General features: G+C 36.1%; 1 protein-coding gene across 1 annotated transcript in view; it reads left to right on the top strand.

The window, feature by feature from the left end:
• The window catches only part of LOC121444281 (ATP-binding cassette sub-family B member 7, mitochondrial), a 185331-nt gene that overhangs the window by 146174 nt on the left and 14215 nt on the right, over positions 1-24942 (top strand). Inside the window, exons 5-12 of the mRNA XM_041646106.1 lie at positions 16099-16231; positions 17092-17360; positions 18292-18380; positions 18470-18557; positions 19549-19723; positions 20603-20760; positions 21586-21749; positions 21901-22030. Coding sequence (XP_041502040.1) covers positions 16099-16231; positions 17092-17360; positions 18292-18380; positions 18470-18557; positions 19549-19723; positions 20603-20760; positions 21586-21749; positions 21901-22030 — 1206 coding nt within the window. The remainder of the gene's footprint in view (positions 1-16098; positions 16232-17091; positions 17361-18291; positions 18381-18469; positions 18558-19548; positions 19724-20602; positions 20761-21585; positions 21750-21900; positions 22031-24942) is intronic.

Genomic DNA, 24942 nt, shown 5'->3' with positions numbered 1-24942 from the left:
ATCCATTTTCCTGCAAAATTCAAAATGTCGTTATTTTTTCTGCTGTGTAGTACTCCGTTATGTAAATGTACCATATTTTCCCTCTCCATTCTTCAGTCGAGGGGCATTTAGGTTGTTTCCAGGTTCTGGCTATGACAAACAAAGCTGCTATGAACATAGCTGAGCACATGTCCTTGTGGCACAATTGAGCATCCTTTGGATATATACCCAAGAGTGGTATTGCTGGGTCTTAAGGAAGGTTGTTTCCTAATTTTCTGATAAATCACAACACTGACATCCTAAGGGGCTATACCAGCTTGCATTCCTACCAGCAATGCAGAATTGTTCCCTTTACCGCACAACCTCTCCAGCATAAGTTGTCATCAGTGTTTTTGATCTTGGCCATTCTTACAGGTGTAAGATGCAGTCTTAAAGTTGTTTTGATTTGCATTTCTCTGATGACCAAGGATGTTGAACATTTCCTTAAGTGTCTTTCAGCCATTTTAGATTCCTCTGTTTAGAGTTCTCTGCTTAGGCCTGTACTCCATTTTTTTATTGGATTATTTGTTCTTTTGATGACCAAATTTTTGAGTTCTTTGTATATTTTGGAGATCAGACCTCTATCTGATGTGGGGTTAGTGAGATCTTTTCCCATTCTGTAGGCTGTCGTTTTGTCTTGTTGACCATGGCCTTTGCTTTACAAAAGTTTTTTACTTTCAGGAGGTCCCATTTATTGTTTCTCTCAGTGTCTGTGTTGCTGGGGTTATATTTAGGAAGTAGTCTCCCATGCCAGTGCGTTCAAGTGTACTTCCCATTTTCTCTCAGTTTCTTATAGATACAGCAATCTGTGAAAATTAAAGAATATAGCAGATTAAGTGTGTTTAAATTTCTAGTCTAAGAAAGGATACATTTTATAAGGACAAGGCCCATTATTTTTATTATACTTAAGTTATTGCATGCAATTACAGGTAAGATAAATCTTTCCACATATTTGTAATCTAGTAAAATTTATCAGTGTCTTCCTTTGAGGAAGGAGACAGACATGAAACTTTGAAGTATATGATATATTCTTATTTTTATACATGTTCTGTACCTAGGAAGCCAGGTCTGTTGTGACCTGTGACAGGACAGTTTTTCATAAACAGAGTTGTGGCTTTTAAAACACATGCTCATTCTCCCTATCCTTCTCTCCCTCCTTCCCTCCCCTCCCCTCCACACACACACACACACACACACACACACACACACACACACACACACGTGTTCACGCATGCACACTCTGCCAGTCAAGATACAGAAAAATGCCACCACTCTCAAAACTCCCCTTTATGTTATACCATTCAAGAACCCTAACAGCTAGAAAACATTGGTTTGTCCTTTCATTATAGTTTATACATCATTAGTGCACTGTTAGTCCATTCCATTTTTTCTATTTGTATAAAATTCTATTGCTACAAAATACCCAAGGCTGCTACCTCAGAAACAAAAGGTTATTTGGCTCACTGTTTTAGAGATTCAAGAACAGAGTGCTAACATCGTAGAGTTAAGCCCAGCTTTATTAACAACATGGTGGACAGCATCTTAGCTAGAACACAAGAGAAGTAGGGAGCAGAGATGCCATGTTAATCAGGGAGCCAGGTCGATTAGGAGATAGGATCACATGAGTGAGTACATATTATATTTGTCTTTCTGCGACTTAGTTACCTTATTCAGGGTGTTTTTTTTTTTTTCTAGTTCGATCTATTTGCCTACAAATTTCAAGATGTCAGTGTTTTTTATTCCATTGTGTACATGTTTTTTAGCCCTTCTTGGGTTGAGGGGCATCTAAGTTGTTGTCAGGTTCTGACTATTATAATAATGCTGCTATGAACATAGTTGGTCAGATGTCCTTGTAGTATGATTGAACATCTTTTCGGTATATGCCCAAGAGTGATTGCTGAGTCTTGAGGTAGATTCCCAATTTTCTGAGAAATCACCACACTGATTTCCAAAGTGGCTGTACAGTTTGCATTCCTACCAGCAATGGAGGAGTGTTCCCCTTAGTCCACATCTTCTCACGCATAAGCTATCATTAGTGCTTTTCATCTTAAGCCATTTTGATAGGCATAAGGTGGTATCTCAGAGTTGTTTTGATTTGCATTTCTCTTATGGTTAAGGGTGTTGAGCAAATCCTTAAGTGACTTTCTTCATTTGAGATTCCTGTGTTGAGAATTCTCTGTTTAGATCTACAGATCTCCATTTTTGTATACAAATATTCATAGATGTTTATTTATAATAGCCACTAACTATAATATAGCTACATGCTAAAAAAAAAGACAGGATTAATCAAACTAGAAACATATGCAACCCAGAAATAAAAATCGGAATATAATACTGTCTAAATAAACTTGGATGAATCTCAAAAAATTCTTAGTGAAAAAGAACCTCTCAATATTAAATATACATTATTACTCATTTGATAGCATCCTTGAAAACATGAAGTAATGGAGAACAAGTTAGGTGCTATCAGGCTTCATGGACATATGGATATATGAATGATGAGTATTTGATTGTTAGAATAGTAATAATAGTTAAGTTGTAGCATTAGGAGCACCAATATGCATTTGGCATCTAGTGACTGATACATAATGCTATTGATGACATAAAACCAAATATGAAGAAAAACAAAAATATTTTCAGATATACTTAATGTGAAATAATATTTCATTAAGGGAATCTCTGCCCAGGGAATGTTACTGCTTTGTTGAGGCACAAACAATTTAATGCTAAATGAAAAAAATCTGGACCTACAAAAGGAACAAGGAACACCAGAAATAGTTACATATGTAACCCAGGCAAAGTAGCTTAGCTCCTTGAAGCCACAGGTCCCTATGTTTTATATTCTGGTAACTTTACATTGCATGGGGTTTGTTTTTCTATTCATAGTAGCAGAGTACAATTACAATTTGTATTTCCGATTTATTTTTTAAATTGTTTTTAATGAGTTATATATTTTTCTCTGCTTCCTTCGCTTTCTCCCTTCTGCTGCCCTTTCTGCCCTCTCCCATGATCCCCACACTCCCAATTTACTCAGGAGATCATCTCTTTTTCTACTTCCCATGTAGATTAGATCTATGTATCTCTCTTTTAGGGTCCTCTTTGTTGTCTGGGTTCTCTGGAATTGTGAATTGTAGGCTGATTTTTCTTTGCTTTATCTCTAAAAACCACTTATGAGTAAGTACATATTATATTTGTCTTTCTGGACCAGGATTGCCTCACTCAATATGATGTTTTCTAGATGTTTGTTCACAAATTTCAAGATGTCGTTATTTTTTTCTGCTGTGTAGTACTCCATTGTGTAATGTACCACGTCTTCTTTATCCATTCTTTGGTCGAGGGGCATTTATGTTGTTTCCAGGTTCTGGCTATGACAAATAATGTTACTATGAACATAGTTGAGCACATGTCATTGTGGTATTATTGAGCATCCTTTGGGTATATACCCAAAAGTAGTATTGTAATTTTTTAATTTTAAAACATTTCTAATTGGATTATTTGGTATTTTGATGTCTAGTTTCTTTAGTTCTTTTTTTTTGTGAGTTCTTTATATATTTTGGAGATCATCCCTCTGTCAGATATGGAGTTGGTAAGAATATTTTCTCATTCTTTAGGCTACTATTTTGAATTATTGACTGTGTCGTTTACCTTACAGAAACTTCTCAGTTTCCGGAAGTCCCATTTATTAATTGGTTGATCTCAGTATCTGTGCTATTGGTGTTTTATTTAGGAAGTGGTCTTCTGTGCCAGTGCATTCAAGACTACTTCCTACTTTCTCTTCTATGAGATTCAGTGTAGCTAGATTTATGTTGAGGTCTTTGATCCATTTGGGCTTGAGCTTTGTGCATGGTGGATAGATATGGATCTGTTTGCATTCTTCTACATGTTAACATCCAGTTAGGCCAACACCATTTATTGAAGATGCTTTCTTTTTTTCCATTGTATAATTTTATATTCTTTGTCAAAAATCAGGTGTTCATAGCTGTGTACATTAATATCAGGGTCTTCAATTCGATTCCATTGGTCCACCTGTCTGTTTTTGTGCCAATACAATATATTAGATTTTTATTTTCTTTTATTATTATTTTGAAGACATAATTTAATTCCATTTTCCCTTTGCTTTCCTCTCTCAAGAATTTCCAATATACCCCTTCTGACTCCTTTCAAAATCCATGGCTTTTTTTTTTTCACTAAGTGCTATTACATGCATATATATATATATATATATATATATATATATATATATATTTAAATATAACATCTCAATCTGTATGATATTTGTATGTGTATTTTCAGTGCTGACCATTTCTCTGCATCAACATCTCTCTTTTCCCCTCAAATGATCGCTCTTTTAGTTTTATGACGCATCTCTATTCTTATTCCCACATTTATACACATACATAAATATTAAAAGCTACATACAATCTAATTATGAATGACAACAAGTGTTATTTGCCTTTCTGAGCCTGGATTGAGTCACTTACTAAAATAATTTCTAAATCCTTCCATTTAACTACAAATTTTATAATTTAATTTTTCTTTGCTGCTGCAGAAAATTCTATGGTATAAAACATTTTCATTATCAATTCATCTGTTGATAGACATTTAGGCTAATTTGATTTTGTTGCTGTTGTGAATAGAGAGCAATAAATATTTATGTGTAAGTTTATTTGTGGTAAAATGTAGATTCCTTTGTGTATATACCTGGGGTGTGATACCTGGGTCATATGGTAGTTCTATTTTACATACAGTTTTATAAAGCTTCATACTGATTTCTAGAATGACTGTACCATACCAGTTGACACACCCAGCTGTGAATAAATGTCCCCCCCCCACATCTTCCCTTGCATATATTGTTTTCTTTAGAAAAAAACAATTCAGTCATTTAGCATTTTCAGAAAAAAAAAGAAAAAAATGTAGAAGGAGCGGTGGGCTGCATTCCTGCCCAGCTTCCGCATGGCTAGCTTTATACCCAAAATAACAACACACAAATTGTATTCTTTTAAACACTACCTGGCCCCTTAGTTCCAGCCTCTTATTGGCTAACTCTCACATCTTGATTAACCCATTTCTATTAATCTGTGTAGCACCACGAGGTGGTGGCTTACCAGGAAGATTCTTAACCTTCCGTCTCAGGAGAGGCATGATGTCTGCTCACTTCCCTTCTTCCTCCCAGCATCTGTTCTGTCTTCCCTTCCTTCCTAGTTTTCTGTCGTATCAAAGGGCCAAGGCAGTTTCTTTATTAACCAATGAAAGTAACACATAGACACATGACCCTCCTCCATAAAAAAAAAGACAATTTAAGTATGTGTGTGTGCATGTTTGTGTATATGGACATAGATTTTCCATGTTCAACACATGAAAGTCTTAGTTATCAGTCCTTTCCTTCTTCCTTTCTTGAGGTAGCCATCAATGTTTGCTGCTAAACTGTGTTATTTTACCCACCAAGCCACTATTTATTTTCTTGTTGATATCCATTCTGACTGGAATGAGATTCAATCTCAACATAGATTTAATTTGCATTTCTCAGATAACTATGGATGTCAATCACTTCTTAATATGTTTATTGTTCATCGTATCCCTCATCTTGAGAACTGTCTGATTATTTCATTAACTCATTTATTGATTGTACTTTGGTTCCTGTGTTGCTGTGTAATTTTTTTTTATTGCGAAAAGAAGAAAAAAAAACATAAACAAAAAACAAGTTTCCACCTCCTCCCAGCCTCCCATTTCCCTTCCCCTCCTCCCACCCTTCTCCCCCTCCTCCCACCCTTCTCCCCCTCCTCCCACCCTTCTCCCCCTCCCCCCACTCCTCTCCCCCTCCCTCTCCAGTCCACAGAGCAGTCCGGGTTCCCTGCCCTGTGTTAAGTCCTAGGTCCTCTCCGTCCATATCTAGGAAGGTGAACATCCAAACTGGCTAGGCTCCCACAAAGCCAGCACATTAAGTAGGATCAAAACCCCCTGCCATTGTCCTTGGTGTCTCATCAGCCCTCATTGTTCGCCATGATTAGAGAGTCCGGTTTTATCCCATGCTTTTTCGGTCACAGTCCAGCTGGCCTTCGTGAGCTCCCCATAGATCAGCTCCTCTGTCTCAGTGGGTGGATGCACGCCTCGTGGTCCCGAATTCTTTGCTCATGTTCTCCCTCCTTCTGCTCCTCCTTGGGACCTTGGGAGCTCAGTCCAGTGCTCCTGTGTGGGTCACTGTCTCGATCTCTATCCATCACCAGATGAAGATTCTATGATGATATGCAAGATATTCGTCAGTATTGCTCTAGGATAGGGTCATTTCAGGTTCCCAATCCTCAGCTGCCCAAGGAACTAACTGGGAACCTCATCTTGGGCACTAGGGAGCCCCTCTAGGGTCAAGTCGCTTGCCCACCCTAAAGTGGCTCCCTTAACTAAGAATTGTGGTTCCGTGCTCCCCTATCCACCTTTCCTTTATCCCAGTTCTCCCGTTTCCCAGGTCCCCCCTCCTTCCCTTCTACCTTTTCTCTCCCCGTCTCCCCTTACCCCCATCCCACCCCCCCCCCCAAGATCCCATTTTCTCCCCGGAAATTTGGTCTACTTCCCTTAGCGAAGAGGACAACTATATGTTTTTCCTTCGGTTCACCTTCTTCCTTAGCTTCTTTAGGTTCACCTATTGTAGACTCCGTGGTCCTTATTTATGGCTAGAAACCAATTATGAGTGAGTACATCCCATATTCATCTTTTTGGGTCTGGGACACCTCACTCAGGATAGTGTTTTCTATTTCCATCCATTTGCATGCAAAATTCGAGAAGTCAATGTTTTTTACCGCAGCGTAGTACTCTAGCGTGTATATATTCCATACTTTCTTCATCCATTCTTCCATTGAAGGGCATCTAGGTTGTTTCCAGGTTCTGGCTATTACAAATAATAGTGCTATGAACATAGTTGAACAAATGCTTTTGTCATTTGATAGAGCATCTCTTGGGTATATTCCCAAGAGTGGTATTGCTGGGTCCAGGGGTAAGTTGATCCCGAATTTCCTGAGAAACCGAAACACTGACTTCCATAGTGGTTGCACAAGATTGCATTCCCACCAGCAATGGATGAGGGTACCCGTTCTTCCACAGCCTCTCCAGCAAAGGTTATCCTTGGTGTTTTTGAGTTTAGCCATTCTGACAGGTGTAAGATGATATCTCAAAGTTGTTTTGATTTGCATTTCCCTGATTGCTAAGGAAGTTGAGCACTACCTTAAGTGTCTTTTGGCCATTTGAACTTCTTCTGTTGAGAATTCTCTGTTCAGTTCAGTGCCCCATTTTTTAATTGGGTTAATTAGCATTTTAAAGTCTAGTTTCTTGAGTTCTCTATATATTTTGGAGATCAGACCTTTGTCTGTTGCGGGGTTGGTGAAGATCTTCTCCCAGTCAGTAGGTTGCCTTTGTGTCTTAGTGACAGTGTCCTTTGCTTTACAGAAGCTTCTCAGTTTAAGTAGGTCCCATTTATTCAACGTTGTCCTTAATGTCTGTGCTTCTGGGGTTATACATAGGAAGCGATCTCCTGTGCCCATCTGTTGTAGGGTATTTCCCACTTTCTCTTCTATCAGGTTCAGTGTGTTCGGACTGATATTGAGGTCTTTAATCCATTTGGACTTGAGTTTTGTGCACGGTGAGAGATATGGGTCTATTTTCATTCTTGTACAAGTTGATATCCAGTTGTGCCAGCACCATTTGTTGAAGATGCTTTCTTTCTTCCATTGCATACTTTTAGCTCCTTTATCGAAAATGAGGTGTTCATAGGTTTGTGGGATAAAATCCGGGTCTTCTATACGATTCCATTGGTCGACTTCTCTGTTTTTATGCCAGTACCACACTGTTTTCATTACTGTAGCTCTGTAATAGAGTTTGAAGTCAGGGATGGTAATGCCTCCAGAAGATCCTTTATTGTATAGGATTGTTTTGGCTATCCTGGGTTTTTTGTTTTTCCATATAAAGTTGATTATTGTCTTCTCCAGATCTGTGAAGAATTTTGATGGGATCTTGATGGGGATTGCATTGAATCTATAAATTGCCTTTGGTAGAATTGCCATTTTTACTATGTTGATCCTCCCAATCCAAGAGCAAGGGAGGTCCATCCATTTTTTGGTATCCTCTTCAATTTCTTTCTTCAATGCTTTAAAGTTCTTGTCAAATAGATCTTTCACTTCCTTGGTTAGATTTACCCCCAGATATTTTATGCTGTTTGTGGCTATCGTGAATGGTGAAGCTTCTCTGATTTCCCTCTCTGCTTCCCTATCCATTGTGTATAAGAGGGCAACTGATTTTTTGGAGTTGATCTTGTATCCTGCCACATTACTAAAGCTGTTTATCAGCTGTATAAGTTCTTTGGTGGAGTTTTGGGGGTCGCTTATGTACACTATCATATCATCTGCAAATAACGAAAGTTTCACTTCTTCCTTTCCAATTCGAATCCCCTTGATCCCATTATGTTGTCTTATTGCTATTGCTAGAACTTCAAGCACTATATTGAAGAGGTATGGTGAGAGTGGACAGCCTTGCCGTGTTCCTGAGTTAAGCGGGATGGCTTTGAGTTTCTCTCCGTTTAATTTGATGTTAGCTGTCGGCTTGCTGTATATAGCTTTTATTATATTTAGGTATGACCCTTGTATCCCTAATCTCTCCAAGACTTTTAACATAAATGGATGTTGAATTTTGTCAAATGCTTTTTCAGCATCTAATGAAATCATCATATGGTTTTTTTCTTTCAGTTTATTTATATGCTGGATTACATTGATAGATTTTCGTATGTTGAACCAGCCCTGCATCTGAGGAATGAAGCCTACTTGATCATAATGGATAATTTTTCGGATGTGTTCTTGGATTCGATTTGCCAGTATTTTGTTGAGGATTTTTGCGTCGATATTCATGAGTGAGATTGGCCTGTAGTTCTCTTTCCTGGTTGAGTCTTTGAGTGGTTTTGGTATCAGAGTAATTGTGGCTTCATAAAAGGAATTTGGTAATGACCCTTCTGATTCTATATTGTGGAATACATTAAGGAGTATAGGTATTAGGTCTTCTTGGAAGTTCTGGTAGAATTCTGCATTGAAACCATCTGGTCCTGGGCTTTTTTTGGTAGGGAGGTTTTTGATAACAGTTTCTAATTCTTCGCGACTTACAGGTCTGTTTAGATTGTTCACCTGGTCCTGGTTTAGTTTTGGTAAATGGTATTTATCTAAAAAAGCGTCCATTTCTTTTACATTTTCCAGTTTTGTGGCATACAGGCTTTTGTAGTAAGATCTAATGACTCTCTGAATTTCCTCTGTGTCTGTGGTTATGTCCCCCTTATCATTTCTGATCTTATTAATTTGCGTGTTCTCTCTCTGCCGTTTGATTAGTTTGGATAGGGGTTTATCTATCTTGTTGATTTTCTCCAGGAACCAGCTTTTTGTTTCATTGATTCTTTGGATTGTTTTCTGTGTTTCTATTTTGTTGATTTCAGCCCTCAATTTGATTATTTCCAGTCTTCTACTCCTCCTAGGTGAGTCTGCTTCTTTTTTTTCTAGAGCTTTCAAGTGGGCTGTTAAGTCTCCAATATGTGCTTTCTCTGTTTTCTTTAGGTGGGCACTTAGTGCTATGAACTTTCCTCTCACGACTGCTTTCATAGTGTCCCATAAGTTCGAGTATGTTGTTTCTTTATTTTCATTGAATTCAAGGAAGACTTTAATTTCTTTCTTTATTTCTTCCTTAATCCAGGTATGGTTCAGTAGATGACTGTTCAGTTTCCATGAGTTTGTAGGCTTTCTGGGGGTAGCATTGTTGTTGAATTCTAACTTTAATCCATGGTGATCTGATAAGACACAGGTGGTTACTAATATTTTTTTGTAGCTGTATAAGTTCGCTTTGTTACCAAGTATGTGGTCAATTTTCGAGAAGGTTCCATGAGCTGCAGAGAAGAAGGTATATTCTTTCCTCTTCGGGTGGAATAATCTATAGATGTCTGTTAAGTCCATTTGCTTCATTACCTCCATTAATTCTCTAATTTCTCTGTTAGGTTTCTGTCTGATTGACCTGTCCATTGGTGAGAGAGGAGTGTTGAAGTCTCCTACTATTAGTGTGTGCGGTTTGATGGCTGCCTTGAGTTTTAGTAATGTTTCTTTTATGTACGTGGGTGCTTTTATATTAGGGGCATAGATATTCAGGATTGAGACTTCATCCTGATGAATTGTTCCTGTTATGAGTATAAAATGTCCCTCTCCATCTCTTCTGATTGATTTAAGTTTGAAGTCAACTTTGTTAGAAATTAGTATGGCCACACCTGCTTGTTTCTTAGGACCATTTGCTTGATAAGCCCTTTCCCAGCCCTTTACTCTGAGTAGGTGCCTGTCTTTGTGGTTGAGGTGTGTTTCTTGTAGACAGCAGAATGTTGGATCCTGTTTTTTTATCCAATCTCTTAGCCTGTGCCTTTTTATAGGTGAGTTGAGCCCATTGATATTAAGTGATATTAATGACCAGTGGTTGTTAACTCCGGTCTCTTTTTAAGTAGTAGGGTTTGTGTGTTTTCCTTCTTTGATTTGCGCTGGTGAAGAGTCTCTAGATGTCTGAGTTATTGTGGTCATTGTTGGACTCCTTGGTTAGTGATTTTCCTTCTATTATTTTCTGTAAGGCTGGATTTGTGGCTACGTATTGTTTAAATTTGTTTTTATCCTGGAAAATTTTGTTTTCTCCATTTATAGTGAATGAAAGTTTGGCTGGATATAGTAGTCTGGGCTTGCATCCGTGGTCTCTTAATTTTTGGAGAACATCTATCCAGGACCTTCTGGCTTTCATGGTTTCCATAGAGAAGTCAGGTGTAAGTCTGATAGGTTTACCTTTATAAGTAACTTGGCCTTTTTCCTTTGCGGCTCTTAATATTCTTTCTTTATTCTGTATATTTTGTGTTTTGATTATTATATGGCGAGGGGATGTTTTCTTTTGATCCAGCCTATTTGGTGTTCTGTATGCTTCTTGAACCTTCATAGGTACATCTGTCTTCAGGTTGGGAAAGTTTTCTTCTATAATTTTATTAAGTATATTTTCTGTACCGTTGAGCTGCACTTCTTCTCCTTCTTCTACTCCAATTATTCTTAGGTTTGGTCTTTTTATTGTGTCCCATATTTCCTGAATGTTTTGTGATGAGAGTTTGTTGGACTTGCTGTTTTCTTTGATCAGAGTGTTTATTTTCTCTATGTTATCCTCAGAATCTGAGATTCTTTCTTCTATCTCTTGTATTCTGCTGGTTATGCTTGATTCTGTAGTCTCTATTCGTTTACCTAGATTTTCCATGTCCAGTCGGCCCTCTGTTTGTGTTTTCTTCTTTGCCTCCATTTCAGTTTTCAAGTCATGAACTGTTTCCTTTATCTGCTTGATTGTTTTTCCTTGGTTTCCTAGGGTATCATTCACTGATTTACTCAATTCCTCGAACTTTCTATTATACTTCTCATCCATTTCTATAAGGGCGTTTTTTATATGCTGTTTAAGGGTGTCAATCACTTTCATGAAGTCAGTTTTTTCTACTTCTTCTTGATTAAGGTGTTCATGTCCTCCTGTTGTGGGGTCACTGGCTTCTGGTGGTTTCGTGTTGTTTTTCAGATTGTTGGGAGAATTCCTGCATTGGCGTCTGCCCATCTCTTCCTCCCAATACTCCCCTTTGGATCTTCTTTTATAGGATCAGGTCTTCTTGCCCACTGATGTACCTTCCCAGTGATGTCACTCCCCAGAGATGTTTCTCCACAATGATGTTTCACTGGGTGCCCAGAACGAAACTCCACGCTGCTTGGTTAGCTCGCGAACAAAGGGCCCACCCTGCTAGCTGCGGGCAGGCTATGGGAACAAAGGAGCTACCGGCCACCCCTATGTCCTCCCAGTTCAGATTCGGTCCCAGCGCCCTAGCAGGCTGGGCAGGGAGGCGCTACGCCCCAAAGGAGGGAGGGAGACAGGGGGTGTGGGGATCTGGATGTAAGCTGAGTGGGATAGGAAGAGAGAGGGGGTTTGGGCAGTATAGCCCCTGTAGGATGGCCAGGAAGTGTGGGCGGGCTGAGGTATGATCCCAGCTGCCGCAGCACTCACTCACCACAATGATGTTTCACTTGGTGCCCAGATCGAAACTCTGCGCTGCTTGGTTAGCTCGCGAACAAAGGGCCCACCCTGCTCGCTGAGGGCAGGCTATGGGAACCTGCTGTGTAATTTTTGCAACTTATACTTTAGATACTAAACTGTCTGAAGTATCTTTTGAGAACCATTCATTAATCTCTTATTAATTGGTAGTTTGGATTACTGTGTGTGTTAGTTTTGTAGTTATTGATATATGATATATTCTAGAGGTTAACTTCCTGTCTGGAGTGTAACTAGAAAAGATTGTCTCCAATTCTGTAAGTTTTTACTCTTCTCAAAGTTTCTTCTGCACTGTAGAAATTGTAATTCCATGCAGTCTCATTTGTCAATACTTATAATGATTTTCTGTTCAGAAAGTTTTTCTGTCTGCCTTATTTTGAAGTGTTTTCCCTCTAGTAGTTTCAGTGTTTCAAGTTTTTTATTAAGGTCTTTGATTTACTTTGTGTTTGTTTTGAGAAAGGATCTCTCTACATAGCCCTGGCTGTCCTGGAATTCATTCTGTAGACCAGACTGGATTTCAGCTCACAAAGATCCACCTGCCTCTGCCTTCCAAGTGCTGGGATTATAGGCTTATGCCACCATACCTTGTTCTTTGTAATCCATTTTTAATTATTTGTATACAGGGTGGGAGCTATAACTATATATCCAGTTTTGCCAGCACCATTTGTTGAATAGGCTCTCTTTTTTACACTATGTTTTTGAAACCATTGTTAAATTTTAGGTACCCTTAGATGTGTTGGTTTATTTCTAGATTTTCTGTACTGTTCCATTGATCCACATGGCTGCTTTTATCACTATCACTCTATAATATAGTATGAAGTGCGTATTGTATATATGATCTAATTTTTCTACTTTATGTTCTGATATTTTATCTTCTACTTGATTTTTTCTACTTGTGAGACTCCCCCAAGTGTTTTTTTAACTGTTATTGAGTTTTTCAATTCATTTCATTTTAACTTGAGTTCTTTTCTATATTTATCTTTTATTAAATTGAGTTTTCAAACAGGATGGGAAGAGAGTACATTCAATGAAACACAAGTTTGGAGGTGTTTGAGTAATTATGGATCTTTTGTTGTGGTTTTTGAGACAGGGTTTTTCTGTAGCTTTGGAGACTGTCCTTTTAGACCAGGCTGGCCTCAAACTCACAGAGATCCTCCTGCCTCCTAAGTGCTGGGATTAAAGGTGTGTACAACCTCCACACGACAAGGGATCTTGATTGTGATGGTGCTTATTTGAATCTAGATATGAGATAAAATGCATGGAAACACATACATAATAATATTCACACAGGCATGAATTCAGATTACATATGTTGAAAACAGAATGAGTTCTCTATTTTCTTTGATAGTAATGCACCAATGTTAACTGCCTGGTTTTGACACAGAACTGTAGGTATATTAAATATCATAAGAGTTGCTGTTTGAAGGGTAGGTAGATCACAGTCCCTGTAGATGCTCTTCCTGTGATGATACAACTGTCTTAAATCAAAGTTTTCAATTAATGGCTCGCATTTGTCTAGATGGTTTAAGTCTAGTTGTCCTTAAGGTAGAATAATTTGGAAAGGCATTTGCCACACCTCATCCCCACTGTATCATAAGGCCAGAAAACCCAGACAAAATGAAAGATCTACATGGCAGATAAGCTCTCCTACTTTATTAATATCTTTCTGTCATTTTTAAGTACACGTATTTCTTTGCTTCTTGAAAGTATTTTTATGAGAAAACTGCCAATCTTCACTTATATTTAGTGTTAGTGCTTATTCTTAGCTATGTTTCTTCTGCTAATAACAACACAGGGCAGATGACATTAATGTGTTCTGCATACTTACAGGAATGCTCCCCAAACTGACCAAACCCAAAAACATTTTTAAGAAAGTAAAATAGTACAACTTTAATATGCTGAATTCTGTCATTACTCACCATCATTGTGGCAACGGTATAATAAGCTGTGAATTAGGAGAATCATGTGGTTGTTTTAACTATCACTTTTCTTTCTACTGAAGAAAATGTATTGGAATGCAGAATAAGAAATTTGACCTCATTATATGGGAAATCTAGAATCATCTCAAATTTATTTAAATTGCCCAAGTTATAATTTATAAGTGTAAATGTCTGCAATAGTGCATTCGAAAACATTCATTTTAGGGTACAAAAGAAATAAAATATATGGGTTCTGCCTTGTAAGTTGCTGATACAGCTGTGGCATACTGGAAATTTTACTGACTTCAAGTACCAGGCTTCAATTTTAATCTCCCCTCTGCTGCTTATCATTCATATCATTAAACTTTGTGGTATCTGCCTTTCCTCAAATATTGACTAGATCATGTACAAAGTTAATAAGTGTATCATGAGAGTGATAATATTGAAATATAGTCTATTAAAATGGGTGTTAGAAAATGTGGTCAAATGCTGCAAGTTTCTAAAAGTATTACGAATAACAGAATCAGATTGAGCTTTAGAAAGTGAAAAGATAGTGGGGAAGCGTGAATAGTTAGAAACCTTAAAAATATGAGCACAGCACCATACCATCGTTCTACATTCTTAAAAGCATATTCTACCAGATGTTTATATATTCTTATTGATTTTTATTGAGCTATACATTTTTCTTTGCGCCCCTCCCTGCTTCTCCCCTCCCCTTCGACATCTTGAATTTTGCAGGAAGCTGTTTATATTTTAATGTTATTTTTTAATGTTATCACAGTTAATTGAGATCTTGTTTGGTAAGATTTACATAGCTTAAAAATAGTTAATTCTTTTTTTTGTTTTGTTTTTTGTTTTATTTATTTATTTATTAAAGATTTCTGCCTCCTCCCCACCACTGCCTTCCATTTCCCTCCCCCTCCCCCATCAAGTCCCCCTCCCTAGTCAGCCCAAAGATCAATCAGGGTTCCCTGCCCTGTGGGAAGTCCAAGGACCACCCACCTCCATCCAGGTCTAGTAAGGTGAGCATCCAAACTGCCTAGGCTCCCACAAAGCCAGTACGTGCAGTAGGATCAAAAACCCATTGCCATTGTTCTTGAGTTCTCAGTAGTCCGCATTGTCCACTATGTTCAGCGAGTCCGGTTTTATCCCAGGCTTTTTCAGACCCAGGCCAGCTGGCCTTGGTGAGTTCCTGATAGAACTCCCCATTGTCAAGAGGGTATCGTGGCAATAGGGCAGGTGCTGTCTTTTCAGTGTGTTTCATAGTCCTTGTTCATTGTTTGCATTTGTTTTTAAGTCTGTAATTTAATCTTTTCAAAAGTCCTTTGGTAGTCTGCAAATTTCCTGAACATAAGTGCTGCTTTCTGTATTAGAATTGTTTTAGGATAGTATAAAAGAAATATAGGACAAATGAAGGCATTTAATGTTTGATTTTCTTTTGAATGATATTAGAACAAAGACTGTTGTGGGCTAAACATATCTATCAGTGGTAATCTTTCCCCAATAGTAAATCATTCTTGTCACTTTTCAGCTTTTATGATCCTTTTTGCTATATAATTTCAACTTTACATTAGTGAAAAATAACTTTAAAGTATTTATTACCTATATACTAAATATTATACTCTATTGCAGTAGGATGAAAAAGACTGATATAATGTAGACCCTCAAGACTATAAAAGGAAAGGAAAATATATATACACAGATAACTATAATGCAAGACAGTTTACTGCTAAGTGCCATGAGTTCTGTAGGATTTCAGATTATAGAAAACATTTTTAGCAGCTGATAAAGAATGCTTTTGTGGACGCAGGAGCATTTGACTAATTCGCGTAGTTTGTAAATTAATATTAACATGGCAGTGTGGTGTAAAAATCTTAAAATAGCACAGCTTCTAGTGCCAAAGATTTTTATCTTTGTAAATTTCAAAAATCATTTCAATTCCAGTAAATGTGTCCAGTAAACATTACCACAAATAATAATTTAAGGAAAATATTTGTACTTTTATAATAAATGTTTTGTGTATGGTGGGTAATTGATGTTTTTATATTTTTAGGCCATGAATATTGTGGTTCCTTTCATGTTTAAATATGCTGTAGACAGCCTCAACCAGATGTCGGGAAACATGCTGAACCTGAGTGATGCACCAAATACAGTTGCAACCATGGCAACAGCAGTTCTGATTGGCTGTATGTGTGATTCTTTAATCTGTCTACAGGTGTTGACTTTCTTCAAGAAGGTTCATCATATTTGAGCAGATGACCTTTTCACCACAAATACAACTTAGCATTTTGGATTTTTATTATTTTATGTGAGATTTGTTTTGATCTGTTTTTGAAAATTCTTTCTATGATATGCTTTGCAAAACTTCTGTGACAGTAGCATTTTCCATGTTTAAAAAAGAATAATATAAAATAAGACATTAATTGTATTACCACTACCTTCACTAGGCTTTTTTATAAGTTATCTTTCTAGAAAGGCCAGTTATTTTCTTACTGTTAATATTAAATAGAAGTGGATAATTAATGATATATGAACATTAGTGCTTTGTTAAAATATATTGAGTAACCATGACATACAAATGCAATTAGAAAATAATAGAATGTTTTTTCAAATGAAGTGGGGAGCTGTACATTTGAAAGGGCTGTTTAACACTTTAGAGACAGAAATAGGAGTTTGCTAAAAGCACTTGACTCTTCAGGATCTAAGCCTTTTGCATTTGTTATATGAGAGAATTGAATTAAGATATTGTACACTTATCCACAATGAGGCCATCTGGGCTATTCTATATTAAAAGTATTTTAATTGGAATTTTTTTCAGCATCTGAAATCTAGGGTCAAATAACACTGAAAGGGATTTATGATGATGGAAAGGTTAATACTCATTAGAGTAGATGAGTTCTATGCTTCTTTTAGTGTAAATATTCTGTGTTATATGTATTGGATGAATTATTCATCGTATAAAGATTTCGTGCAGCCTTGCCACTTACACTGCTCCAATTCTAATGTTTCTATACCCCCTCCTACTTTTTTTCTTTTGTTTTGTTAGATGGTGTATCAAGAGCTGGAGCTGCCTTTTTCAATGAAGTTCGAAATGCAGTATTTGGAAAAGTAGCCCAAAATTCAATCCGAAGAATAGCCAAAAATGTATTTCTCCATCTTCACAACTTGGATCTGGGTTTCCATTTGAGCAGACAGACAGGAGCTTTATCTAAGGCTATTGACAGAGGAACAAGGGGTATTAGTTTTGTCCTCAGTGCTTTAGTGTTTAATCTTCTCCCTATCGTGTTTGAGATGACGCTTGTCAGTAGTGTTCTGGTAAGTAATGCGTTTTTTCATAGTAACCTTTTATCTTTCAATCTTACTAAGAGCAAATAAATAGTTGAAGCTGTTTTATGCTCTTGCATACCTTGATGCCAGAAACATTTTCTGTTTGTTTCATTATTTTGCCACAGGTGTCAAAGGACTTTCCAAATTATGTATTATTTTTTAGACACCTAGATCATTGATTAGTGCTTCTAATGTTTTTTTTTCAAGAATTTTGTATGTCACACATTGGATTGTGTGATCAAAATATTTAGATTTGTTTATCAATCCTAACACATTATAACATTGTAAACTTTAAATTAATTCCTCTTTAGGCTTACACAGTTTCAATGTTAGAATTTGATGGTATAATTGTGACAGGTGCAATTTGACTTTCTTTCCTTGTTACCTTGAGTAGATTGTTTAAGATATTTGATTTTTAATCCATGATTGATTAATGTAACTTCTCAGCATCATAGTTTTTATAAGTATCCTTTGACTGAAGTTTGCTGTTGTGATGCTATAAAGCGACAAGAACAGTAATTACTTTCTTTTTTAAATTTTGTTTCATTGTATTGTTTTTAAAACAATAATTCTAAAATAAGGAATATTTCTTATTTATTTGAAGTGCATAGTATCTTAAATAATACTTTCAAAGAAAATAATATTCTCTATAAGCTTTCTGTTTTGCCAAGTTTTATATTAAAATTTAGACTATGAACTGCTATATGCAGTTACAATTTTGATTCAAAATGTAATTAAGCATGGTTCATCATCACCTTTTACTAAACTAATTATTTTTCCATTTTAAAAATTTCTATTTTATTCAATTTTATTGTACATAATAGAGAATATTGCCAGGATCTCTCACTTTTCCTATTGTAAATGATGAAAGCCAGAGACAATTCAATCACTTTTCACTTCTCTTGACTTCTTTTTCCAGTATTACAAATGTGGTGCCCAGTTTGCATTGGTAACCCTAGGAACACTTGGTGCATATACAGCATTCACAGTTGCGGTTACACGGTGGAGGTATGGTATTTCCCAGAGGCCAGTTAAGGCTGCAGAAATTAGTTATGGTATAGCATATGTTTCAGGCTGTGTAAATCTTTGTCTTACAGAACTAAATTTAGAATTGAAATGAACAAAGCAGATAATGACGCAGGTAACGCTGCTATTGACTCACTGCTGAATTATGAAACTGTGAAGGTAATCTGTCTAAGTGTCTTTTCGGCTGCCTTTCACACTAGGATTTGTTCTGCATTTAATTTAATGGGCACTGTAAGAATATCAGATTAGGATAGGATCTCTAGGTGTGATGAAATAATACTCCTTCATTTTTCTTTTGTTTAGAAATGTTCTTTTCTCTTTGATTTTTATTTGGAAATATCAGAATTTTGCCTTCTGAGTTTGTAAGTGATCATAAATATATGATTAGCATCTTGATTACAAATGAATATTAGCTAATTAAGTTGACATGCAAGTTCTTGATCCTCTTTTTATCCTTCATAATGCCTAGCATCATGCTTGTCCTTAAATTTTTCATTCATTTTTGCATTTATTCACTTAATAATTACTGAATTGCTCTTATATGCAAAGCACTGTACTAAGCACTAGGCTATGATAGGAGAAGATGGTAAAAAAGATTACAATGTCCCCCTTGACTTCTCATAATTTTATAATCTGCTAGAAAATTAAAGGAAGCATTCAAATGACTATTCAAAAAGTCATGATATGGTGAGGGCAGGTGGAATTTAAGGCCTCAGGTTAAGGCTTTGTGAAGGAAGTGTCACTCCTAGAAGGCATGTTTAAATCAAGTCTAGGTTCAAATTTATTAACTAGTTAAGAAATGTTTGTTGTATGAATTTTGAATATAATCCATTACTTGAAAACCTTCAGGAATACCATAATCTAATATATTGAAAGTCAATATTTTTATGTTTGACAGTTTCATACACGTATATAATGTATTATGATTATATTCCCCCCCATTATCCTTTCCTGTCCCCTTCCCATTATCCCTTCTTATTCCCTTCCTACTCCTCTGACCCATTTTTTTCTTCAAAGTTGAATTTTATTTTATAATAGGATCTTCAATACCAAAGTATATCTATATTTAAGTATGATAAAACTTACACCAATTGCATAGAAGAGTATATATTCGAATTTGCCCATAGTTTCTATTTTTATATATTTATAGTATTTTAATAATGAAAAATATGAAGCACAGAGATATGACAGATTTTTGAAGACATACGAGACTGCTTCATTGAAAAGTACCTCTACTCTGGCTATGCTGAACTTTGGCCAAAGTGCTATTTTCAGTGTTGGATTAACAGCTATAATGGTGCTTGCCAGTCACGGAATCATGGCAGGTAATAGATTGATGGTTATCACATTTAGAGACTATTATAAATGGGTTAATGGAAGAAATAAGTGTTTTGTATTAGTTGTAAAGTGTGCTCAGTAAAGCACTTTGACATTTTCAGAGTGTTTTTCTTTTCCCATCAGAATGTATTTTCTTGATTGATAATTCTTTTACTTCCTTTTTATTAACACTGACTTACTTATTGAATGAAAATACTGCTTATTCATTTTATGGTTCTATAATGCGATTCTTTAGGAGAATTTGTTTTAAAAATCAACCATGTAAAATGTTTACTTGATGATACCTTTTTAAAAAAATAATAATGCTTTTATTAATTTGAGATATCAACCTTTTTAGTATCTGGTATCTTTAATTTTTCTTATAAACCTGGAAAACAATGTTATTATTTTACTGTTTAGTTTAAAGGTCTTGTTTTATAATTCAGTAGCTTTTTCTACTGGTTTTTTTTCATTTACAAGTAATGTCTGTGCCTAGTCTTTATAATATGAGATGCATCATCTTTTTTTGTCATGATAGCCATTCACTCCAATTTTAATATATGTACTTTTATGAGTTTTCTTTTTAAATACTATACAAGAAATCTTTGCTTATGCCTTAGAGGAAAAAGGAAATATTTTTAACCTTCTTATTCTGTCATTACTTAAATCATTCTTTTTCATATATTACACAGTGTGTTAGGTATGCTTTTCCCTCTCCATGCAATATACACATTGCCTAATTCATGTATTCATATGCTCTATAACTTGTGTCAGCTTAAATGTTGCTGATTATGTACATTTAGAACTATGTGTCACAGAAATTGGCTTTAAAACTCTTTCTTAAGCTAGAGAGCTTATACCTTTTCTTTTTCCAACTGCATAATAAGGTGCCCTTACCGTCGGAGATCTAGTAATGGTGAATGGACTGCTTTTTCAACTTTCATTACCCCTTAACTTCCTGGGAACTGTATATAGAGAGACAAGACAAGCACTCATAGATATGAACACTTTGTTTACTCTGCTCAAGGTAGACACGCGGATTAAAGTAAGTAATGTGTATAGTAGCTTTTTCAGAAGATCATAGAGTACTGTCTCACTAATACTGGGTTGCTCCAGGACAGTGGTTCTCAACTTGTGACTTATAACCTGTGACAGAGGTCACATATCAGATATCCTGCATATCACTTATTAACACTACAATTCATAAACAATAGCAAAATTATGGTTATGAAGTAGGAACAAAAATAATTTATGATTGGGGGTCAGCACAACATGGTTGTATTAGGAAGGTTAAGAACCACTGTTCTAGGAGAATATTCTTACATCAGTAGGTTAGACAAACAATTTCCTCATTGTCATCTCTTCCCCAACTCCTCACCAAGAAAATCTTTCCTGTGCAGTGATTGCACACACCTTTAATCCCAGCACTTCAGTACTTGGTACACAGAGGCAGGCAGATCTTTGTGAGTTCAAGACCAGTCTGATCTACAAAGCAAATTCTAGGACAGCCAGAGCTGTTGTTATACAGAGAAACCTGTCGTGAAAAAAACAAGATAGATAGATAGATAGATAGATAGATAGATAGATAGATAGATAGATAGATACATACATACATACATACATACATACATACATACATACATAGATGAATGGATAGAGTGAGTCTTCCCAGCATCTGGCATATATAGGAATTTCTTATCTGCTCATTTTTGTGCAGTGAGTAATGAAAAAAAATCATACTTGGAAGTGACCTTATTCCATTTGCATAAACCTCCTTTCCCATATTTTTCTTGCTCTCCCCGTTAATTAAAAACATTGTCTAACGAGTAGTATAAGTAGTTTGTTGTTTTTCTTTTTTCTTCCCTTCTAGGACAAAGTAATGGCGTCTCCCCTTCAAATAACACCACAGACAGCCACAGTGGCCTTTGATAATGTGCATTTTGGATATATTGAAGGACAGAAAGTCCTTAGTGGAGTATCTTTTGAAGTCCCTGCAGGAAAGAAAGTGGCCATTGTAGGAGGTAGTGGGTCAGGGTGAGTAATTTAGTTTTTTATAAAATTCTACATTATTGTCTGATAATTGTGGATGTGAATTTTTTATCATTGTGAAATAATTACTATACTTAAATTGAGCTTCCCTAATGACTACAGATGCTGATTAGCCTTTCTTCATCTCCAATTTCAGAAAGAGCACAATAGTGAGGCTGCTGTTTCGCTTCTATGAACCTCAGGAGGGTAGCATTTATCTTGCTGGTCAAAATATACAAGATGTGAGCCTGGAAAGTCTTCGGAGGGCAGTGGGAGTAGTACCTCAGGTATTTTAAAACAAAAATGTAATTGTTAGAGGGTTGGTGGATATATTACTATAATAATTTGAATCCAAGGAACCAGCATATGCTAATGAAGTGGATAATGTTAAACTGTTCAAGTGAAATTCTACTACCAAAAGGAATTGTGTTTTGAGACAGCACCTCACCATGTACTTCTGACTGGCATGGAATTCACCATGTAAACCAGATTGTCCTCAATCAACCAGACATGGTTTCTAACCATAGCTCTAAGACTAATCAGTTCTATGGCACTAGTCTCACTTTCCTCATTTCTAAAATAAAGATAATATTTATAAGAAATAGTTATTATAGAGGATACACACATATATATTTACCAGACACAATACCCACAATATAAATGTTCAGAAAATTAAAACTAATACTTTTGAATATCTTTTAACAAATTAAATCTATAATTACAATGTAATTTATCTACCAACCTCAAGTTTTATGCCTTATTTGCTACTGGTCTACTTTATTATCAGGCATACAGTGCTTGACTGATAATAATCATTTAAAAATATTTGGTGAGTGACATTGAAACAGAGAAGAAAATTCAAAGTAAAGCCTGAGAAAACAAGAAGTAGATAGTCTTACAGTGTATATAGTTTTATCTTAAAAGTCTATAAAGGAGTTTGAAGCTGTACCTGAATGCTAGAGTACTTGTCTGATGTCCACTGGTAAAGTTGATTTATGAAACCAAGTATCAGATCTCTGGGAGAACAGATCATATGGGGAAGGGAGAGGAGAAAACCTATAAGAAAGTCACCAGGAAGGAAATGGTTATCACAGCATTTGGGAGGCTATGATAGAGTAATTGACTTAAGATTGAGGCAGCCTGGGACATAATGCACTCCAGCCAGCTCTGGACTACAGAGTAAGATTCTATCTTTTAAAAACTAAAACAAAAAGAGTGATCTGACAGGGGTATGCCAACTGTAAAAGGTCCCCAAGTGCTCCAGCATATGGCACTCCTTTCTATCCTATCTTTTGCTAAAAATCACAAATTTTAGTCGTATGAGTCAACTAGAAAGATTGTAGAAATTCCATTTCTTTTTTCACATGCTCGGCTTCTGATTGTGGAGTACATTGTGAGCCCAGAAATCTATATTTTTAATATGCATCTTAGATGATTCTGATAGATACTTTAAGACTGACTTTGTGTTAAGAAACAGTAACCTATACTGTTTGCCAAGTGAACTGCATTCTGGACCGTGACTTCATTTGGTCAAGTGTTCTAATTCATATGTCTTATTTCTGCCATTTTGGGGGGCTATATAATGATTTCACGCATCCTTTTGAAAAATAAAACCTTAAATTCACAAAGGAGGAAAAGCAATTTATTCTTATTGGAGACATTAGTAATACAAAATTTGGTGAAAATGAAATAACACTTTCACCTAATAGACTGATAAATGAAGTTCTTTCTTTTTATTCATTTCTCTTTGGGGGCCCTCCAGTCAGCTCCCAAATAATCACACAGAGACTTCTTATGAATGCCTGGCCTTAGCTTGGCTTGTTTCTAGCCAGTTTTCCTTAAATTATCCCATCTACATTTTGCCTCTGGGCTTTTACCTTTATTTTTGTATATCTTTTATTTCCTTCTTACTCCATTGCTGGATGTGTAGCTGGGTAACTGACCCCAAACATCCTCCTCTCCTTCTCCTTTTCTTACTACTCCTCCCTTTCTTCTTTTTCTCCTATTTATTTTCTCTGACTGGCAGCTCCACATGTCCCTCTTCTGCCTAGTTATTGGCTGTTCAACTCTTTATTAGACCAATCAGATGTTTTAGGCAAGCAAGTAACAGCTTCATAGAGTTAAACAAATGCAACATAAAAGAATGCAACACATCTTTGTATCATTAAATAAATATTACACAGTATAAAAGAATGTAACTCATCTTTAACTAATATTCCACAACAGATAAAGATTTTGAAAACCAGAATATCTAATTTAGATATAATTCTGTAACATGGGCAGCATTGTTTTGCTCATGAAAGAATATGGCTTTCATCATAAGAAAATTAACAATACATATAAAGTTCTGCAAAAGTATTCTAATAACTCTGACCCTAGGAAATTTTAGTAAGAAATTAAAAGATACAAACATGGGTCTTTAATACAATGTTATCTACAGCATTATTTATAATTGTCCAAGGTGGATACCATATAAATATTCAGTGATAACTGAATGTTTGAAGTATTATAGTTTCAAGTGCCATGTAGTCATTAAGTTTTATCAAATTATATTATGATTGGTTTGTTGAACAAATATAGATATTTTGCCTGCATTTAGTCAGTTTTTGTACCCCATGCATCCTGGTGCTTGAAGAGACCAGAAGAGAGATTTGAATTTCTTGAATCTGAGGTTACAGATGAATGTGAATGTGTACTGGGAACTGAACCCAGATTCTCTGGAAGAGCAGCCAGTGCTCTTAACCAATGAGAAATTTCTCCAGCTCAGCATTAAAGTTTTAAAGAATATTGAGTATCACAAACAGTCAATACGACTATGTAAAGAAATATTAGATCAGTTTAATGTTGCAAACTATTACTTTAAATATGTGAAGGTGTGTTGTGTTGACAGAAGTTTCTGTTTTTCCTGGTCCTGCAGCCATTCAGTCCCAAAGAAACACACAGAGTTCTACATTAATCATAAACTGGTTGACCTATTAGCTCAGGCTTCTTATTAACTCTTATAACTTATATTAGCCCATAATTCTTGTCTGTGAGCCATTTGGCTTGGTACCTGTTATCAAGGCAGTCACATCTTGCTTCCTCTGCATCTGGGTGAAAGTTGCAGACTGAGCTTTCCTCTTCCCAGAATTCTACTGTTCTTGTTACTCCACCTCTACTTCCTGCCTGGCTACTGACCAATCAGCATTTTATTAAATAC

The sequence above is a fragment of the Microtus oregoni genome, unplaced genomic scaffold, assembly GCF_018167655.1.
Source record: "Microtus oregoni isolate MIOR12 unplaced genomic scaffold, Mior012 000119F_ref0000445, whole genome shotgun sequence".
Classification (NCBI taxonomy): domain Eukaryota; kingdom Metazoa; phylum Chordata; class Mammalia; order Rodentia; family Cricetidae; genus Microtus; species Microtus oregoni.
The sequence above is the reverse complement of the archived record's forward strand: the minus strand, read 5'-3'. Positions and strand labels throughout refer to the sequence as shown.